At 53.9% G+C, this 20,756-nt stretch overlaps 2 protein-coding genes across 6 annotated transcripts; both read left to right on the top strand.

The window, feature by feature from the left end:
• Window positions 1-21: 21 nt before the first annotated feature.
• Window positions 22-14,264, top strand: Shc1 (SHC adaptor protein 1). 5 transcript variants are annotated; one of them, XM_045137900.1, is made up of 13 exons: window positions 22-164; window positions 3,622-3,789; window positions 4,327-4,397; window positions 4,888-4,951; window positions 5,067-5,186; window positions 5,448-5,501; window positions 5,683-5,734; window positions 5,930-6,056; window positions 9,708-9,906; window positions 9,993-10,062; window positions 10,142-10,270; window positions 10,415-10,653; window positions 12,753-14,264. In XM_045137900.1, the coding sequence occupies exons 2-13, from the start codon at window positions 3,625-3,627 to the stop codon at window positions 12,879-12,881; spliced, it is 1,419 nt and encodes a 472-aa protein (XP_044993835.1). In that variant the 5' UTR covers window positions 22-164; window positions 3,622-3,624; the 3' UTR covers window positions 12,882-14,264. The 5 variants fall into 5 exon arrangements, with proteins under 5 accessions (XP_044993835.1, XP_044993834.1, XP_044993837.1 ...); XM_045137899.1 differs by lacking the exon at window positions 22-164 and adding an exon at window positions 1,540-1,746; XM_045137902.1 differs by lacking the exon at window positions 22-164 and adding an exon at window positions 3,049-3,189.
• Window positions 14,265-14,719: 455 nt separating this feature from the next.
• Window positions 14,720-19,977, top strand: Pygo2 (pygopus family PHD finger 2). The gene is made up of 3 exons (XM_045138709.1): window positions 14,720-14,843; window positions 15,162-15,211; window positions 17,101-19,977. The coding sequence occupies exons 1-3, from the start codon at window positions 14,741-14,743 to the stop codon at window positions 18,160-18,162; spliced, it is 1,215 nt and encodes a 404-aa protein (XP_044994644.1). The 5' UTR covers window positions 14,720-14,740; the 3' UTR covers window positions 18,163-19,977.
• Window positions 19,978-20,756: the final 779 nt, after the last annotated feature.

Below are 20,756 nucleotides of genomic sequence, written 5' to 3'. Positions count from 1 at the left end.
GAGGTAAGAGGGTCAGGGGTTAGTGAGGCCGGAAGTACTCCAAAGTTTCTCCGGGGAGGCCCAGGCCGGGGAGAAAGTTAGGGAGGCAACTGAAGCAGGCGGCGGGTGTGGTCTGGACCTCGATCGGCCCGTGTGCTGCGCTGCGGAGACTCCATGAGGCCCTGGTGAGTCTCGACTTTTCCTCTCCTTTCACGGCCCAACTCCTCCACCTCCCCGGGACCCTACTTCCGGTTTCGCTTGTAAGTCCCGCCCCCAAGACCCCTTCCCCGGAAGTCCCACCTCTCTACTTCGGGGGTTCTCCCCCAGACCCCTACTTGTCTCTCACGGTCGCTACCCCACCCTGTGGTCCAGCTCTCCTGGAAGTCCCACCCCCACCCCCAGACGTGCGTACAGGCCCCACCCGGCGTTCGGGCACCCCGAAACCCATCGTCTCGCCGCCGTTCTTTGCTAACTACCGCCCGAAAAACCTCGTTTCCAAAAGGGCAAAAACCTCGGTTCTGAAAGAATGCTTCTACTCTGTGCAAGTGACGCCTTCCGCGTGGCTCCGCCCCTCCGGGAAGCCCCGCCCATCCGGTCATTTCCTCCCGGTGGTTGGGAAGCCTGGCCTGGGAGAAGTCTGGTGCGCTCCTCCTAGGGGTCCACGCCCCCCTAGGGACAGTTACGGTGGTGGGGAACCCCCCCTTGCCTTTCATCTTAGATGCTTCCTTCCTTCTTTTCTTTTTCTTTTTTTGTTGTTTTATTTTCCGAGGTAGGGTCTCACTCTAGTCCAGGCTGACCTGGAATTCACTATGTATTCTCAGGGTGGCCTCGAACTCTTGGCGATCCTCCTACTTCAGCATCCCGAATGATGGGATTAAAGGCGTGCACCACCCCCCACGGCCTGCTTTACTTTTTCTTTTGGCAGTGGGCTCAGTTTTCCTGAGCGCACATGCTCCATCAGGTGGCAGGTTGAAGTTTCCGTCTGTGGTTGTGCGCAGTGACATGATAGGCAGACGTTTTCTCCATCCGTTCCCCTCCTGCGAGGAGAGAGCATCTTGAAAGGGCTGACTGGCACGAGAGTGGTGGTAGCCCCCGAAAGACTGCTAGCTCTGTGTGGTTGGTACCTTCCCCTGGCTCAATAGGGCCGAGGACTTGTTGGCGTTTAAGACTGGGAAGCGGAAGTGTTTCTACCACCAGAAAACAGTGGTTGGAATGAGGCATAGGGATGAGTGTCCTTTTTGTTACACAGCCCCTTCTCTGGCTCTTTTCTTCCCCTTAGCTATTGAGATCTTTGGACATTCATCCTGTCTGCACTGGCCCAGCCTTCCTGGTTGGAAAACATTCCCGAGTCTTCCACCATTTCCTGCTACTTCCCTCCCCTCCGTCCCTCCTTCCTGCAGGGCTAAGAAGCCGCACCCTCCCCCCAGCTCCTCCCTCCAATCGCCAGGATTTGGTCCATTGGCAAGTCTCTTTTCTCCCTGGGCAAATTTAAAGCCTGCAAACCTCCTTTTCTCCCAAATGTCCACACCTGTTGTTCATGCCTTGCCTCTGGATATGTAGGCTTCCAAGGAGTGCCATCTCTTAAGGATGAGGACAGTTTGGTGTGTTTATAATTGAGAGAGGCTGTGACAAAATCCTTTGTCATTGTCTTTATGCCTGAGAGCTAAGGCCCTACCAAATGGAGTGACAGAATTCCTGAGGAATGGAGGAGTGCAGTGACAAAGCTTTCCTGAGGACTAAGGACTGTGGGAAAAGAGTTAAGCAAAGGTATTTAACACTTTTTTTTTTTCTCGAGATTGGGTCTCACTCGAGCCCAGGCTGACCTGGAATTCACTCTAGTCTCAGTGTGGCCTCGAACTCAAGGCAATCCTCCTACCTCTGCCTCCCTAATGCTGGAATTAAAGGGGTGTGCCACCATGCCCTGCTATTTAACACTTTAATTGATAATGTTGTTGATTACAGTAATCATGCAGATTGTTTTAATCCTCTGAAATAAACCGAATGGTAATCTGGAGGTGAGCATGGGGGAAGATGATGCATCTTCTGGTCCCTTTCTAATTTCCTCTGTAACCGTCCTGAAGCTGAGCTGTGTCAGGAAGCTGTAGACGAAGGAATGGGTTTGGGACTAGTAGCCACTTACAGCCTAACCCTGATGCCTGGCATCCCTCTTTCCTTATTGACACAGACTTGTTTTGTCCCTTTGTGGCCTCTAGCTTCAGTTCTCTTGGAGAACTCTTTATTCTGCCACCTCTGTCTAGTGGTGTGAGGGACACTGTGGGGTGCATACCCGGCAGGCCCACTGATTGGCCTCAGATACAGACACGTACATGCCTGTCCCCTCTTTCTCATCTTGTTTTGTTCACCAGGCTTGTGGAGGGGAGGTTGACCCGTGTTCAGCATGGGGCTATTGCTCCCCAGTTGGTGGGTGTCATGCATAGAGGACACGGCTTGAACAAGGTGTCCTCTGGCTCTGGCTCTGGCCTTGTAGACCCCTGACAGTACTACTTCCTCGGCTTGGCCCTTCCTCTCCACTCTGCTCTGTATCTCCTGGGACCATTTCCTTTCCCTTCCCATTTCCCTGCTCCCGCCCACAGCTGTAGTGGCAGAGGATGGTAATGACCCTCCCCCCCCCCCCCCCCGCACGTGGGGGCCACCACCCCGCTGTTTGCGGTAGGGTGGGGTGGCCTGGGCTGGAGGGTGAGGGAACCAGGACTGGAAGGGCAATGCTGTGCTCTGGGGTCCCCTCCCTTTCCCACCTCCAGCTGCCTTTGTTCCTCCCACTTTTCTCACTAGCCTCACTGGCCTCTGCTCGGGCATCCTGTCGAGATTGATGCACTTTCTCTTATCTCCTTTCTTTCCTCTTTGGCCACCCCTCCCCCCTTTCCTCTTCCCCAGATTACTAGTTGTTAGTGAAGGAAAGAGGCATGGCCAGCTCTACTCCTGTCTGGAGCTCCAGGTTGGGAGGGGGTCGCTCGTCCCCTCTGAGCCTGTGAGTCAGCACGGTCCTCGGGATTGGACTCTTTCTGTAACTCCCGCCTCCGGGGAGGAGCCAGGCAGCTCTGGGTCCAGCCTGTTCTCAGTTTTGAGAAGAGGCCCCCCGCCCTGGGCTGGGCAGGGATGAGATCTGAAACTGTCTAGGTCTGAAGTGGGGGTGCAGACGCGACATGTCCTTCGCTTCCCCAGGATCCCTGTGACCACTGGGCCGCAGAGGTCAGACCAGACTAAGGGCCTGCGGATGCCCCCTGCCTGGCCCCCTTGCCTAAGCTGGCAGGGGGGCCGGGCCGGGCCGGGCAGCAGTCCCCTCTCACCCTGGTCATGGATCTCCTACCCCCAAAGCCCAAGTACAACCCACTTCGGAATGAATCTCTGTCATCGCTGGAAGAGGGGGCTTCGGGGTCCACCCCTCCGGAGGAGCTGCCTTCCCCATCAGTCTCGTCCCTGGGGCCCATTCTGCCTTCTCTGGCTGGGGACGACAGTCCCACCACCCTGTGCTCCTTCTTCCCCCGGATAAGCAACCTGAAGCTGGCCAATCCGACTGGGGGGCGCCTGGGCCCTAAGGGGGAGCCTGGAAAGGCCACGGAAGATGGGGAAGGGACTGCAGGGGCAGCCATGATGGACTCAGGCCCCCTGCCCCTCCTCCAGGACATGAACAAGCTGAGTGGAGGCGGCGGGCGCAGGACTCGGGTAGAAGGGGGCCAGCTGGGGGGCGAGGAGTGGACCCGACACGGGAGCTTTGTCAATAAGCCCACACGGGGCTGGCTGCATCCCAACGACAAAGTCATGGGACCCGGGGTTTCCTACTTGGTTCGGGTGAGTGAACATCGCTCTTCTACTCCCTGCCAGCCCCTCCAGTGCCTCTGCTCATAGCTTCGGAGACTTCTTTTCCTGGATCCTCCCCAGCTGCTTCCTTCCTCGAATTGTTGTCCTAGTTCTTAAACCTGTCTTGCCCATTCTCCAGTTCCGTGCCCCTTCCATGCCAGCCTGGGGAAATTTCCGCCCTGGCCCCTTTCCTTCCTTGACACCCCACCCCCGCTTAGCACAATGCCCAGCACCTCGGAGGTTCTTTGTAAGTGTTAGAACAAGTGACTTCTTGATTTTTCCCTCCAGACTCCTCCCCCTTTATAGAGATGTCACTCCAGCCCACCCAATACCTACCCTGCGTGAGGTCCTCCTAGCTGGCCCTTTCTTCTCTCCCCCGCCCCCCAGGCAATACCTGTGGGATGGTAGCCCCAGGCAGGGGGAGCACTGTTTCATGTTAGGTCCCTTAAGGACCACATAGGGAGAAGGCCTGCTGTCCTCTGAAGGGCTTGTAGGAGGCCACTGACGCTGCTCCTCTTCCTCCTCCAGTACATGGGCTGTGTGGAGGTCCTGCAGTCCATGCGAGCCCTGGACTTCAACACCCGGACCCAGGTCACCAGGTTAGTGGGGAGGGGTTGGATTGTGGGAGACCACTGGAGGGGAGGAGAGGAGAGGGTGGGGCACTTGTCCTGCTGAGCTCCGGGGCTCCGGGTGGAGAAGAGAATCAGGAGAAGTGGTGGACTTCAGTACAGCTCCAGACTGGCGCCGCCTTACTGTCCAGCCTTGGGCACAGTGGAGCGGGGAGTAGCTGCTGGGTGGAGCTGGGGAGAAAATAGGGCTCGGTGGCATGTGCTGCTGCCTCGGAAGGGAACAGGACCTTTGGTGGCTGGGAAGAGGAGGAGTCACGCCCATTGAGGCCCTAACCCAGTCATCCAGGAAGCAGCCTCAGTGTCATCAAATATTAAAAGCCCTTAATTCAATTCACCACGACAAAGAGCCTGCAGTGCCCTGGGACTCTGGCCCGGCCTTCCCCTCCTCCAGCTCTGTGTCAGCCCAGCCAGCAGGAGGCAGGCCTCCTGCCAGTCTGACCCAGCACCTCTGTTTCCCCAGGGAGGCCATCAGTCTGGTGTGTGAGGCTGTGCCAAGTGCTAAGGGAGCAACAAGGAGGAGAAAGGTATGTGGGGTTGGTGGGTCTGGGGAATGTGGAGTGGCACGTGGGAAGACCAGAAGTCAGGAGTGTTTTACAGGTGTTGGGAACCCTCGGCTTCTGAAACTGGTTCCTTCCTTAGCCCTGTAGCCGCCCGCTCAGCTCTATCCTGGGGAGGAGTAACCTAAAATTTGCCGGAATGCCAATAACTCTCACAGTCTCCACCAGCAGCCTCAACCTCATGGCCGCAGACTGCAAACAGGTGGGTAGTGGTTCAGGGGGACTAGGAACACCAGAGGGAGGGCTAAGGAGAGACCTGGCTAGGAGGCCAAAAGCTAAGAAGGGACTCCAGGGGTAGTAGGAGGGTGGAGATGGAAGAAACCAGGAGCATGTGGGATAAGAAGTCAGGAGACTGGGACTGGAGCACTGGGTTCTGGGCTGGGGATGAGGCTGATCTACCGGGCCTCGAGGCTGCCTGACGCGTGTCATTCTCTTTGGTCTTCATCCCCTTCCTCATCCTCAGATCATTGCCAACCACCACATGCAATCTATCTCATTCGCGTCTGGTGGGGATCCGGTGAGTCGGGGAACAGAGCAAAGATGGGAAGTAGGGACTAAGGCTGAAAAGGTAATGGTTAGAGAAGTGGGGGGGCTGGAATTGTGGGACTCTCTGAAAAGGGCTGGGTGTCTTAGGGGTCAAGAGGAGATGAAGCTGTAAAATTTACCTAACTAGACACTTCTGATTCTTTCCCCCTCAGGACACAGCTGAGTACGTTGCCTATGTTGCCAAAGACCCCGTGAATCAGAGAGGTGAGGCATGGTGGGGGACGCGGGCGGGGTAGAGTCAGCTGTCTGAGAGGCAGGTGAGCAGAACCTGGTATCTCTTTCCCTGCCCCTGTGGAGCATAGCTCTTAAGGGGTCCTGTTGGGGAGGATGGGGACCTCTGCCCACCTGTCTTGGACACCTTACTTCAGAGCTCACTGAATGCCTCTACTATGCCTCCAGCCTGCCACATCCTGGAGTGTCCCGAAGGGCTTGCTCAGGACGTCATCAGCACCATTGGCCAGGCCTTTGAGTTGCGTTTCAAACAATACCTCAGGAACCCACCTAAGTTGGTTGCCCCTCATGACAGGTGAGTCAGTGGGAAGGGTGTGGGGCAGTTCTTGGGCCTTGAACTCTTGATCCTTCTGCCTTCATTTCTCGAGTAATGGGATTACAAGTGTGTGTTATCATGCTTAGTTTTTTAAAAATTAATTAATTTTTTTATTGTCAACTTCCATAATTGTAAACATTATCGTATGGTAATTACCTCCCTCCCTCTTGAAATTCCATTCTCCATCATATCTCCTCCCCCTCTCATTCAGTCTGTATTTTGATATCATGATCTTTTCCTCCTATTATGATGGTCTTATGTAGGTAGTGTCAGGCACTGTGAGGTCATGGATATCCAGGCCATTTTGTGTATGGAGGGAGGATGTTGTAAGGAGTCCTATCCTTCCTTTGGCTCTTACATTCTTTCTGCCACCTCTTCTGCAATGGACCCTGAGCCTTGGAAGGTGTGATAGAGATATTGTAGTGCTGAGCACTCCTGTCACTTCTTCCCAGCACCATGATGCCTCCTGAGTCATCCCAAGGTCACTGCCATCTGAAAAGAGAAGGTTCTTTACCAAAAGTGAGAGTAGCATTAATATATGCTTCTTGGGCAGTTTGATGAGCATAGTATATACATTTTGCCAGACTGCAGCAGATGTTACACCCCTAGGGCTCATGATTACCCCTGTTGTAGGTTTTCAGTATCAGGGATGTATTCCCTCCCATGGAGCCGGCCTCCAGTCCAATTACAGGTCAGTTGGTTTCCACCATGACAGATGTGCCACTATTGCACCCATTGGCTCATTTGGCCAAATATGAGGCTTGCAGTGTCCACTGTTGAGTATCTTCACTGGTGATTTCTCTCTCTCCCATTGAACTGCATGCAGAATGCAGAATGTCTTCTTCCAGCTTTCTGTCAGCTGGTCTACATGGAGGAGGTTCTCAGCTCAGTTGCAGCAGGATTTCTCAATGACCTTGCAGCCCAAGTATGTGGAGTGTTCAGCAATAGAGTCTTACCATCTATTCCTGGTGGAAAACCAAGGGCCTCGGCAATGGCCTGTAATGTTTTAGGGGCATCAGGGACCTCCCTGTCCCAACAACTCACTGGAAGGTATCCCATCCCTGGCACTGAAAATTTTCTAGTAACAATCTATGGCTCCTGAGTTTCCATTGTCCAAAAAAGTAGGTTTCCATATGACCTATTTATATATCCTCTTAGATTCTGATTAGCCCTCCCTCCACCTTTCCTTTACTCAATCTCTTCTCCTGACCTCACTTAGGCGTTTTCACCCCCATTAATCTGTTCTTCTACTTACATCTATACAATACCATCCTATTAGGTCCCCCCTCCCTCTCTTTCTCTTCCCTTTGTATCTCCTTTGTAGCTTACTGGCCTCTGCTACTGAGTTTTCTTCCTACTCACAGAAGTCCAGTCATTTGTAGCTAGGATCCACATATGAGAGAGAACATGTGACGTTTGGTTTTCTGGGCCTGGGTTACTTCACTCAGTATAATCCTTTCCAGATCCATCCATTTTCCTGCAAATTTCATAACTCATGCTTAGTTTTATATGGTTCTGGGAATCACACCAAAGGCTTCCTGCTGGCTAGGCAAGCACTCTACCAACTGATTTACATCCCTAGCTCCTGAAAAGTGTTTTGCCCAGGGTAGAGCTGCATTCTAGAACCTCCCATTGGCATCTCTTTCTCTGGCTTATTTTATTTAAAAGAATTATTTATTTATTAGAGTTGGAGGGGGGAGAGAGCGAGCACAAATAGGAACACCAGGGTCTCTAGACACTGCAGACAAACTCCAGACACATGTGCCACCATGTGCATCTAGCTTACTTGAGACCTGGAGAGTTAACCCGGGTCCTTAGGCTTTGCAGGCACGTGCCTTGACAGTGAGCCATTTCCAGCCCTGGATAGGCTTTCTTATTTATTTATTATTTTTTAAATTTTGTTTACTTTGTTATATATTTATCTGAGAGCGGAAGAGAGGGAAAGAAGCAGGTAGAGAGAGAGAGAGAAATAGAGAGAATGAGTGTGCCAGGGCCTCCAGCCACTGCAAGCGAACTCCAGATGCATGCACCACCTTGTGCATACGTCTAACATGGGTACTGGGGAATCGAACCTGGGTCCTTTTGGCTTTACAGACAAGCACCTTAACCACTAAGCTATCTCTTCAGCCCTATTTTTGGTTTTTCAAGGTAGGGTCTCACTGTAGCCCAGGCTGACATGGAATTCACTCTGTAGTCCCAGACTGGCCTCAAACTCATGGTGATCCTTCTACCTCTACCTCTGCCTCCTGAGTGCTGGGATTAAAGGTGTGCGCCATCACGCCTGGCTTGGAAAGCCTTTTAATTTACCTTCCTCATTTCTGGTCAATCCCTGTGTCTTGCCTACTTCTCACTTCTTTGTTCTGTGTTTTCCTGGCTCTGATGGCCATTAATAATTTTACTTATTTATTTATTTGAGAGAGAGAGAGAGAGGATGAATGGGCACGCCAGGGCCTCCAGCTACTGTAAACAAACTTAAGATGCATGTGCCCCCTTGTGCATGTGGCTTACGTGGGTACTGGGGAATTAAACCTGGGTCCTTAGGCTTCACAGGCAAACGCCTTAACCACTAAGCCATCTCTCCAGCCATGCCATTAAGAATTTTGATTGAGCCGGGTGTGGTAGCACATGCCTTTAATCCCAGCACTTGGAAGGCAGAGGTAGGAGGATCACCATGAGTTCAAGGCCACCCTGAGACTCCGTAGTGAATTCCAAGCCAGCCTGGCTAGAGTGAAACCGTACCTCAAAAAAATTTTAAAAATTTTAAAAAAAAGAATTTTGATTGGGAGCTGGAGAGATGGCGTTAACGGTTAAGATGCTTGCTTGTGAAGCCTAAGGACCAGGTTTGATTTCCGTAGTACTCATGTAAGCCAGATATACAAGGGGGGTGCATGAGTCTTTGGTTTGTTTGTAGTGGCTGGAGACCCTGGTAGGCCCATTCTCTCTCTTTATCTGCTTCTTTCTCTCTCTGTGAATAAATAAAAAATATTTATAAAAAAGAATTTTGATTGGGCCAGGTGTTGGTGGCCCACACCTTTAATCCCATCACTTGGGAGGCAGAGGTAGGAGGATCTCTGTGAGTTCAAGGCCAACCTGAGACTCCATAGTGAATTCCAGGTCAGCCTAGGCTTGAGAGAGACCCTACCTCAAAAGAAAAAGAAAAAAAAAAAAAGATTGGGGGCTAGGGAGATGGCTCAGCCATTAAAGGAGCTTGCTTAAGGAGCCTGCCAGGCTGGGGCCAATTTCTAAGCCACCCTCATAGTATCATTGGCAAGTGTCAAGAGTTTCTGGCATACTCATACACACACATACAAATAAAAAATAAGAGTTTAGATTGGAAAAATACCTCTTTTTTTTCTTTCGCCTCAGACATCAAAGGATAAACAGTAAGGCCATCAGACACTTTGTGTTGTCCAAGTGGTTAAACCACTCTGGAGTGACCTCTGTCAGCCGTGAGACCTGCACTTTGATGGTCCTCATCTGTGAAATTGTGGGAGAACCAGTAGTTGCCTTCTAGGGATGCCAGGAAGATAAGCGCCCTTGGGCCGGACCCACAGTACATGCCCAGTGCAGGCCTCAAGCCGCTGTCCCGTCCCTCACGCCTACATCCTCGCTCCACCCCACCCTCTGCAGGATGGCTGGTTTTGATGGCTCTGCTTGGGATGAGGAAGAAGAGGAGACACCTGATCACCAGTACTACAATGACTTCCCTGGGAAGGAACCCCCTCTTGGGGGGGTGGTAGACATGAGGCTTCAGGAAGGAGCTGCTCCAGGGGCTGCTCGACCCACTCCACCCAGTGCCCAGCCACCCAGCCACCTGGGAGCGACCCTGGTAACTTGCTTGGGTGGAGGTGCACGAGCACAAGGTGGGGGTGTCTGGCAAGGACCTTGGTGTCACAGTCGTTTTTGCCCCTGTAGCCCATAGGGCAGCCTGCTGCAGGAGACCCTGAAGTCCGTAAACAGATGCTGCCTCCTCCACCCTGCTCAGGTATAAAAGGTTCGCTGTGCCGGGCAGAGCCGGGGTACAGGAGGCAGGGCTGGTGTCACTGTAGAGTGCCTTTCCTCAGCAGGCAGAGAGCTCTTCGATGATCCCTCCTATGTCAACATCCAGAACCTAGACAAGGCCAGGCAAGGGGGAGCCGGGCCCCCCAATCTGGCCATCAATGGCAGCACACCCCGGGACCTCTTCGACATGAGTGAGTTTGCCAGGCTCTCTTGTAGCCCCGCTTCCTGCTTTGTTCCTCTTCAGCCTGCTGGCTCCCCTCCTGTCTCTTCCTGAGTGTGGACTGGGGTGTGTGTTGGGCCAGCTACCGATTCTAGTCTTTTCTGCATGCCCACAGAGCCCTTTGAAGATGCTCTCCGGGCACCTCCGCCTGCCCAGTCCCTGTCCATGGCTGAGCAGCTCCAAGGGGAGGCCTGGTTCCACGGGAAGCTGAGCCGGCGGGAGGCCGAGGCGCTGCTGCAGCTCAATGGTGACTTCCTGGTGCGCGAGAGTACAACCACGCCTGGCCAGTATGTGCTTACTGGCTTGCAGAGCGGGCAGCCCAAGCACCTGCTTCTGGTCGACCCGGAGGGCGTGGTACGTGTGCTGGATGTGTGGGTAGAAGTGCCAGAAAAGGGTCTCTTTCTTTCTCTCATTTCTTTTGCTGTCTGTGGGCCTCCTTTGCTCTTTTTAGGTGCTTGGTATCCCCCTGCGGTGGTGTAAGCCTCCTTCTGTCCTCCTATCCTGAGCCTGAGCTGTGTTCCTTATATTCTTGGCCAGTCCTCAGCTCTCAGACCATAAGCCCATCAGGTCTAGAAGGTGCTTGTCTGAGCTGTGCCCCTCTTGACCATCTTCTTCTTTTAAAACTTTTATTTATTTATTTATTTATTTGCAAGCAGAGAGAGAGAGGCAGAATGGCACACCAGGACCTCTAGCCACTTGCACACAAACTCCAGATGCATGTGTCACTTTGTGCATCTGGCTTTACGTGGGTACTGGGGAATCGGACCTTCATTGTAGGCTTGGCATGCAAGCACCTTAACTGCTGAGCCAGCTCTCCAGCCCCATGCTCCTCTTTTGTTTTGGTTTTTCAAGGTAGGGTCTCATGCTGGCTGACCTGGAATTCACTATGAAGTCTCAGTGTGGCCTCAAACACACAGTAATCCTCCTACCTCTGCCTCACGAGTACTGGGGTTAAAGGCGTGTGCCACCATGTCTGGCCCTGTACTCCTCTTGATAAGTGAGGAAATGGCCCTGGAATGGCAATGCTGCCACATAGTTAGGGGCTCTGCACCCATAGGTTCCTCTTGCAAGAGGTGGTTGGGGTCTCCCCAGCTCCTTAGGCCCTAAGCTTAGTGTTCTTTCTTTTATCTGTACTACCTACTGCTCCTCAGAACCTTGACGTTTTGTATTTCCTGGCTGACTTGGAACTTACTCTAATCCCAGGCTGGTCTCAGAATTCATGGCCGTCCTCTTACCTCTGCCCTCTGAGTGCTGAGATTAAAAGCACCACTATGCCCAGCTCTCTCTCTATATATATTTCTTTCTTTCTTTCTTTTTTTTAAATTTTATTTATTTATTTGAGAGAGAGAGAGACAGACAGAATGGGTGCACCAGGACCTTCAGCCACTGCAAACTCCAGATGCATGCATCACCTTGTACATCTGGCTTACATGGGTCCTGAGGAATCAAACCTGGGTCCTGTGGCTTTGCAGGCAAGCTCCTTAGCCACTAAGCCATCCCTCCAGCCCTTCAAAGACATTTTTTTTTTAAATTTTTTTGCTCTCTTTTCTGCAGCAACCTGACCTTTCTACAACCTTCTTTGTACTGTGTGTCTCCTTTGGGAAGAATGACCAGCTTCCTTCAAGCCACACGTTTTACTGTCCCTCGGCTTCATGGTTTCTGGGCTGATCATCTACTTTTTCCCAGTCCACCAACCTGCCCGTCTCCATACTTGTGAATAGCTTCTCTTTATAGAGAAAATTAGATCATCAGGCTGGTATCTCCCTTCTCCCCATTTTCTTCCTCATTCCTCTCTTAAAATATTTATTTTATATATGAGACAGACACAGAGAATGGGCAACAGGGCTTCTAGCCACTGCAGTGAACAAACTCCAGATGTATGTGCCACCTTGTGCATCTGGCTTTAAGTGGGTACTGGGGAATTGAACTGGGGTCCTTAGGCTTTGCAAGCAAGCACCTTAACTCCTGAGCCATCTCTCCAGCCCTCATTCCTCTTTTTTTTTTTTTTTTTCGAGGTAGGGTCTCACTCTAGCCCAGGCTGACCTGGAATTCACTATTGAGTCTCAGGGTGCCCTCAAACTCACGGCAGTCCTCCTACCTCTGCTTCCCAAGTGCTGGGATTAAAGGCATGTGCCACCATGCCTGGCATATTCCTCTTTTTCTTAAGAAAAAAATTAAAAAAAATTATTTATTTGCCAGGAAAGAGAGAGAGAGGCTATGAATGGGCACACCAGGGCCTCTTGCTGCTGCAAATGAACTCCAGAGGCATCTGGATTTACGTGGATGCTAGGGAATTGAACCCAGGTGGTCAGTCTTTGCAAGCAAGTACCTAAACCGCTAAGCCATCTCTCCAGTCCCTTCCTCATTTCCTCTTAACCATTCTGTTGTCCTCAGCCATGAGGGACCAGAGTTTTACTGGACTCCTCGCCTGAGTTGACTCTCCTCCCCTCCAGGTTCGGACAAAGGATCACCGCTTTGAGAGTGTCAGTCACCTCATTAGCTACCACGTGGACAATCACCTGCCCATCATCTCTGCGGGCAGCGAACTGTGCCTACAGCAACCTGTGGAGCGGAAAGTGTGATCTTTCCCCAGTCTCCCTCCCAGAGGATGCCCCCCCCAGCCCTTCCACCCTGCTCCCCTAACCCTCAGGACTTCTGTTCTGTGGGCTTGGCTTGGGGTGGGAGCTGGGAGTACTGTGGACTCTGGGTTTAGTGTCCACCTGAATGAGAGGGTTTGAGTTAGGATCCTGGGGTAGCATCCTGCTTGTCCCCAAACCTCACCAAAGTATTAATGTGCAGAATGGCCCTTGCCTGGGCCTTTCCTGTGCCAACCCGATGTGCCCTACCCCCAGAAAGTGGGTGCTTGTCATGTGCCCTGTGGTGACAGGCCCAGTGGAGCAATCGCCCTTTTGGGGAAGGGAATTAATCATACCTCTGGTCTATGCCCGGGCTTCAGGGTACCCCAGACTCCTTTTAGTACCCCACCTGCTGTTGAAACTTTGTGCCTTTGCCATCTCCTGGGTTGGCAGATACTTGATGTAGAATTCTCAGGCTCCTGAGTTGAGGATGGGTGCTGACACCTTGGCTTCTGAGAGCCTGCCCTTTTGCTCAGCAACCCCGCCCCTCCCGTGTGGGTTGGGAGAACCAGGGCAGGAGTAGCAGCTGTCCCCCTCTCCTCAAGGGTGATAACGCAGCCCTAGAGATTGCCCTAGACCCCCCTCCCGGCCGGGGGGAGTTGGACCCTCCCTTTGCTCAGTGCCTCCTGGCCGGGACCCTTTTCCCCAAGGGGTCTGTATATACATTTCTTCAGCCCGCCCCTCCCATGTTGCATGTGTGTTATATTTGACAGCCAAAGTGTAGCCTTTCCTCCTGCAGCCCACCCCGTCTGCCCTTTCTTGGCTGTGGGTGACCAAACTCGGGCCTCCTATAAGTGCAAGTTAACCTCCAGGCAGGTTCTGTGGCGGCCTTGCGAATGAAGCGGTAGACAATCCCCAGGTGCCGTCCGTACGTTTGGAACCGCAGCCATGTTTGTTCTACATGCAACTGTAGATGGACCTGACTAGTTTTGTTTTCCCTGGCTTTTGAGCACGAAATGACGGTCACCGATTATTACGTTTCTACATCGCCTCTGACTTTTCCAAGCCCTTTTCCAAATTGGCATTTTCCTCTTGGGGCCTGGGGGTTACTAGGACTAGCAGGATTATCCCTTTCTTTGCTTCTTGTTATTTTTTTAAACGAGAGACTCCGACGAAAACATGGGCCTCTTAGGGCAAGGCCAGGAGGAAGTTTGGCCAGATAGTGCTGGGTGAGAGAGAGAGAGCGCGCGCGAATGGTGATGTGGCCGCCGCCGACCAGCCAATGCGGGACTTGTTCTCGTCCTGGCCGCCGTCCTCTTTTGTTGTCATGTTCCGCGAGTCTCGCATACCAAAGGGAATAGTCTTCATTAAAGTTCTGTATTTCTTCTACCTCGGCCCTCGGCGAAGTCTATTGTTTGCTGGGCCCCGGCCGGCGGCCCGAGGCGGCGACCGAGCGCACAGGCCTGGGCGGGCGCGGGGACCCCGGGGTCGGCGGAGGGAGAGGCGGCCGGCGAGGGCACCGGCTCGGGGCAGGCAGGGGCGTGCCCGCGGCCCGCAGGGAGGCCCGGCCGGTGAGCGGGGCGGCGGGGGGCGCGGCGTGCCGGCGGCCCGGACGCGGAGTCTCGCCGGCCCCGCTTCCCCTGCGGCCGCCCTCGGTGGTGGGGCCCGCCCGAGTTCCGGTTCCGGTCGCTGCGGCCGCGCGGGCGGGCGGGGAGCGGAGCGGAGCCAGCGCTCGGGCCGGCGCCTCGCTCGCCGGGTCCCGGACCTGCCGCCGCCGGGGCCGCCGCGCCCGACGCCCCTTCCCGGCGATGGTGCGGCCCGAGGGAGCCTCCGCGCCCCGCCGCCGCTGACCCGGTCCCCGTTTCATGGCCTCCTCGGCGCCGCCCCCACCGGACAAGCTGGAGGGAGGTGGCGGCCCCGCACCGCCCCCTGCGCCGCCCAGCACCGGCAGGAAGCAGGGCAAGGCCGGTGAGCGCTCCGAGCGGGCCGGGCCGGGCCGGCGATCCCCGGGGCCCGGGGCCGCGGGCGGGCGGGCGGGCTGGCGGGCTCGGGCCGGGGTCCTGAGGGAGGCTCGGGTGAGGACGGGGTACGGGCCGGCGTGCAGGGCACCGCGGTTTGCAGTCAGGGCGCACCCGGGACCGAGTGGCCGAGAGCAGAGCCCCGCCATTCCGTGCCCTGCGCCAGCTCCCGGCCCGTGAGCACTAGCGAGCGCCTTGGGAGAGCGGGGTCGAGGGCGTAGAAACCCCAGGGAAACCCGCCGGCGCCCGCCTTTTGCTGCTCTTCCAGGTCTGCAAATGAAGAGCCCGGAAAAGAAGCGAAGGAAGTCAAATACTCAGGTGAATGGCCGGTCGGGGTTTGGGAATGTTTTACGAGTCTCTAGGCATCTTGTCTAACTTTCTTTACCCCCGCCCCCGTCCTTTTGTGTATTCTGTCGGTGCAGGGGCAAGTTTCTGGTTCTTTCTATCTTAAATGTGTGTGGAGGGATGGGGGATACCCCTCTGCTAAGATGCTTTGACCAAAGCTCACATTAAAAGGCTTATAGCCGCCCCCCATGTTCCCTCTCCTGCTCCTTGTCTCAATGGAACACCAACTACTGATGGAGCCTCTTTTCGCCCCTACTTTCCTTTGAAGCAAGGTCAGCCCTGGTTAGCGTCAATTGTTATTATTATTGAATATTACATATATATAAACATACATATTATATATATAATTATAGATATGTACACACACATACATATGTACATACATATATATTGGTTTTGGTTTTTCGAGGTAGGATCTCATCCACGTCACTATCGACTCAGGGTGCCCTTAAATTCCTAGCAATCCTCCTATGTCTGCCCCCCCAGCGCTGGGATTATAGGCGTTCGCCACCATGGTCAATTTATTTGCAAGCAGAGAGAGACAGAGACAGAGAGATGGCGCACCAGGGCCTCTAGCAAATGAACTCCAGATGCATCTGCCCCTTGTGCATCTGCCTTGTGGGTCTTGGGAAATTGAACCTGGGTCCTTTGGCTTTCACAGGCAAATGCCTTAACTGCTAAGCCATCTCTTCAGCCCTCAATCCCCCCCCCCCCCCCCGTAGGGTCTCACTCTAGTCTAGGCTGGCCTGGAATTCACTCTGTATTCTCAGGGTGGTCTCAAACTCACAGCACTCCTCCTACCTTTGCCTCCCAAGTGCTAGGATTAAAGGTGTGTGCCAACACGCCTGGCTCTTGATTTTTTTTTTTTTAATGGGAGAGAGAATTGGCATGTCAGGGCTTTAGCCACTGCAAGTGAAATCCAGACGTGTGTGCCAATTTGTGCGCATGCATCACCTTGTGCGTGGCTTTGGTTTTTCCACCCACCCACCTCAGCCTCACAAATGCTGGCATTACAGATATGTGCCACCATTCCAAGCTTATTCTTTTTGTTAATATTTTTATTTGACAGAGAGTATGGGCATACCAGAGGCTCTAGCCCCTGCAAATGAGCTCCAGATGCATGCTCTGCCTTGTGCAACTGGCTTTGTGTGGGTACCGGAGAACTAAGAAGCTTGGGTCCTTTGCCTTTACAGGGAAGCTCCTTAATCGCTAAGCCATCTTACTGAGTCTTCTCTAAGACTGTACTAAAGTGCTTTTGCAGTTGTTCCTACTTTACAAATGAAAAATACGAGGCTTAAAAAACATCAAATAAATAGCCGGTCGTGGTGGCACACGCCTTTAATCCCAGCCCTCGGGAGGCAGAGTAGGAGGATCACCGTGAGTTCGAGGCCACCCTGAGACTCCATAGTGATTTCCAGGTCAGCCTGGGCTAGAGTGAGACCCTACCTCAAAAAAAAAAAAGTCAAATACTGACCACCACGGACTGTCGCTCAATTGGTACAACAAATTACCTGCCTCAAGATCAGATTTTGATTTAGTTGTTATTTTGCCTACATCTTTGTTTATTTTGTTTATTGAGGTAGAGTCTTGCTGTGGAGTCCAGGCTGGCCTAGCCCTTGAGAGCCTCCTGAGCTCCAAGAATGCCACCATGCCTGGCTCTGCCTGTTTTTTAAAAGTGTTATTGCACTCTGGGCTCTCCCCTCCCCATCCACTGTACTCGTGAAGACACAGATACCTCAGTTTTAGATGTGAGCTGGTCAGTACTGGCCTCCAAAGTGTACACTGTGTGTGTGGTGCTCGCCACATTTACGGTTTAGTTCTCCATCTCCCTCTACCACCCTCTTCCTCCTGTTTTCCACCAGGGCCCTGCGTACTCACACCTGACGGAGTTTGCACCACCCCCGACTCCCATGGTGGACCACCTGGTCGCATCTAACCCTTTTGAGGATGACTTCGGAGCCCCTAAGGTGGGGGCTGCAGCCCCTCCATTCCTTGGAAGTCCTGTGCCCTTCGGAGGCTTTCGTGTTCAGGGAGGCATGGCAGGCCAAGTACCCCCAGGCTATGGCGCGGGGGGTGGAGGGGGTCCCCAGCCACTCCGCCGACAGCCTCCTCCTTTCCCTCCTAACCCTATGGGTCCAGCTTTCAATATGCCTCCCCAAGGCCCTGGCTACCCGCCCCCAGGCAACATGAACTTTCCCAGTCAGCCTTTCAACCAGCCTCTGGGTCAAAACTTTAGCCCTCCTGGTGGGCAGATGATGCCAGGCCCAGTGGGGGGATTTGGCCCCATGATCTCACCCACCATGGGACAGCCCCCCAGGGGGGACCTGGGGCCTCCTCTCCCTCAACGCTTTGCCCAGCCAGGAGCACCTTTTGGTCCTTCTCTCCAGAGACCTGGTCAGGGACTTCCGAGCCTGCCTCCCAACACGAGTCCCTTCCCAGGTCCAGACCCTGGCTTTCCTGGCCCCGGTGGTGAGGATGGGGGAAAGCCCTTGAATCCGCCTGCTCCCACAGCTTTTCCCCAGGAACCCCACTCGGGCTCCCCAGCAGCTGCTGTTAATGGGAATCAGCCGAGTTTCCCCCCCAGCAGCAGTGGGCGAGGTGGGGGCACTCCAGATGCAAACAGCCTGGCCCCCCCTGGCAAGGCAGGCGGGGGCTCGGGGCCCCAGCCTCCGCCGGGTCTGGTGTACCCCTGCGGTGCCTGTCGGAGTGAGGTGAATGATGACCAGGACGCCATTCTCTGCGAGGCCTCCTGCCAGAAGTGGTTCCATCGCGAGTGCACGGGCATGACCGAGAGCGCCTACGGGCTGCTGACCACGGAGGCCTCGGCCGTCTGGGCCTGCGATCTCTGCCTCAAGACCAAGGAGATCCAGTCCGTCTACATCCGCGAGGGCATGGGGCAGCTGGTGGCTGCTAATGACGGGTGACGTTGGCACCGCGGCCTGGGGAAGTGCACATTTCCCTCCCTGCTTACCCGGGGCCATGGAGTGGCTCCTGGTCCGCGTTTCCACTGGCTTCCCATCCGTTCCCAGTGGAGCAGAAACATGATGGTTCCTAAGGGCAGGAAAGGAACTGAGGTGGGCAGGCAGAAGAGCCCGATGGCTCATTCTTCTGGAAACTTGTGCTTCGAGATCTGCAGTGATCCAGGAAGCCAAAAGCCCTGTGGAGGCAGAGCCATTCTGTGGCTGTCTGGAAGCCTGAGGGTGTGGCTGCAAGAGAGAAGGGGCTGACGGGACTTCTGGAGGGCAAGGGTTCCTGTGCGCAAACGACAGATGCCCCCAGCACCTGTGCCTACAATCCGCAGCTCCAGTCTTAGCTTTTGGAGTCAAGTGTTCAAAGTTTCTGGCCAGAGGAGTTGGCTTTCTTCACATTCCTACACCAGTCCTTTCCTGGGCTCTGGGAACAATAGGGACCTCTCCCTTTCTCTGCCCCCCTTCTTGGTTCCCCAGACCTATCTTGCTCTTACCCACTCAGAGCACCAAATAGCTGAAGGAGCAGGAGAGTTCCTGGCGAGGGCCCTGACTAGGCCTGGGGCTCTAAGGACAGAAGGTAAGGTGCCGAGAAGACGTGTTCCTCATACCAAAGTCACTGGCCCTTTCTGAGCTTTTCTCTTGACCACATTTCTTTTTGCCAAAAATTGAGATATGTCGGGCTGGAGAGATGGCTTAGCGGTTAAACGCTTGCCTGTGAAGCCTAAGGACCCCGGTTTGAGGCTTGATTCCCCAGGACCCACGTAAGCCAGATGCACAAAGTGGCGCATGCATCTGGAGTTCGTTTGCAGTGGCTGGAGGCCCTGGTGTGCCCATTCTCTCTCTCTCTCTGCCTCATTTCTCTGTCGCTCTCAAATAAATAAAATAAAATAAATTAAAAGTTTGAGATATGTGAACTGACAGACAAGAGTATTTGAACTTTGGGCTGTCTTGGGAATCTAGATTCTGCCAGTAGAACTCCCTCCCTGTTCATCTGTTGCACATTGCTATAGCGCCATTCTTAACTTTTGGCGCCTTTATTTCCCTGCCTCACTGGCCTGATTGAAGGAAAGCTTGAAGGTCGCAGGGCCCTTATACCTCATTTCCTGCCTGATAAATGGGTCCAAGTAAAGCCCTGTTCCAGCCTTACGGGAAGGGGAGGCAGCGGGATCCCCAAAGCCAGGACACGGAAAAGGTAGAAGAGCCGAGTTTTCTGCTTTGCCCTTTCTGCCCTTGGGTATCATCCTGGGTCAGGTGATGGAGCAGTTCTCACTCTTCCCTGCCAGTCCCGCACTGGGCATGGTTCTTATTTTTGTCAGCGCTGCCCGCTAGTGATGGGACTGGGGCCTGACCAGGAGCCCTCCAGCCACATTCCTCAAATGGGCAGGGAAGCCTGGGTGTGGCCATGCTGAGAGAGAAGTCCCCGTGCCCAGCTCTGGGTGTGGTAGCTGAGATGCCCTCTGGGGGTCCCCTGCCCATGGGGAGAAGACACTGGTGCAGTGGAGCCAGCACTCTCTGAGGCTGAGGATCCTGCCTTCCCCTCTTCCTCCACAGCAAACCCCCTTGCGTGGCAGCTCGACTTTCGCTCGTGTTTCTGTTTGCCCTTATTATCTGTTGCTCCTTTTCTATCATCGCTCCCTCCACAGTTTGTACAGTGCTCCTGGGGAGCGCCTGTCCCTCCACTACTTTTTGGAAGAACATATGAGTCAACAGAAATGTGCTTGTGGGGTCTTTTTGTAAGGTTGGACTAATAAAATGACTTGAAAATCCAAACAAGGACTCTTGCTGTTTGTCTGCCAAAAGGCTGGAATGAGCCCTTGTCCCTGCTAGAAAGAGGCTTAAGGTGAGAGATGATGCCATGTCTACCGCCCAGAAGTGGGAATGGCCCTGGCCTGCTCTTCTGGACTTGCTGCTGAGCCGAGGTGGCCGGCCCGCGTCCCCTCCTCCCCGCTTGTGTCCTGGCTACGAGAAAGCTGCTTTCTGGAGTACATTCCTGGGCTGCCCAGGGGCCAGACCGTTTTTGGATCTGATGCCTCTAGCAGATGACTGCTTGAACTCCTCTGGGTCTGGGGCCTGTACCTTCCAGCAGTGGGCTTTAGGGGTCAAAGGTAGCTCTAAAATGAGGGGAGCACCCGTCATCCCCCTGGCAGAGTTCGTTTTGAGTTCTTTTCCCCCCAAAACTTGTTTAATTTTTTTTTTTTTTTTTTGCAGTGCCAGGGACGGCCCTGCGGTCTTGCACAGGCTCAGCAAATGCTACCCACTGAGCTGCATCTTCAGCCTCCGCATTTTCATTTTTGAAGGTTTTGCACACTGACTTTTCTGTCGTCTGCTCCTGTGTATTTTTTTTTTTTTTCTCTCTCTCTCTCTGAGACAAGAGCTCACTTTGTAGCCCCAGAGGGCCTCTAACTTGCAATCCTGCCTCGGCTTCCTTCTGTTTTTAGAGTAGCAGACAGGAGGAAGGACAGTTACTTCTAAGCCCACAGTTTACCACCCCTCCCCTCCCCCACCTGCAGCTGTCTCCGTCTGTCCCGGGACCAGCCTTGCACCTGGTC

The sequence above is a fragment of the Jaculus jaculus genome, chromosome 19 (genome assembly GCF_020740685.1).
Source record: "Jaculus jaculus isolate mJacJac1 chromosome 19, mJacJac1.mat.Y.cur, whole genome shotgun sequence".
Taxonomy (NCBI): Eukaryota; Metazoa; Chordata; class Mammalia; order Rodentia; family Dipodidae; genus Jaculus; species Jaculus jaculus.
The sequence above is the reverse complement of the archived record's forward strand: the minus strand, read 5'-3'. Positions and strand labels throughout refer to the sequence as shown.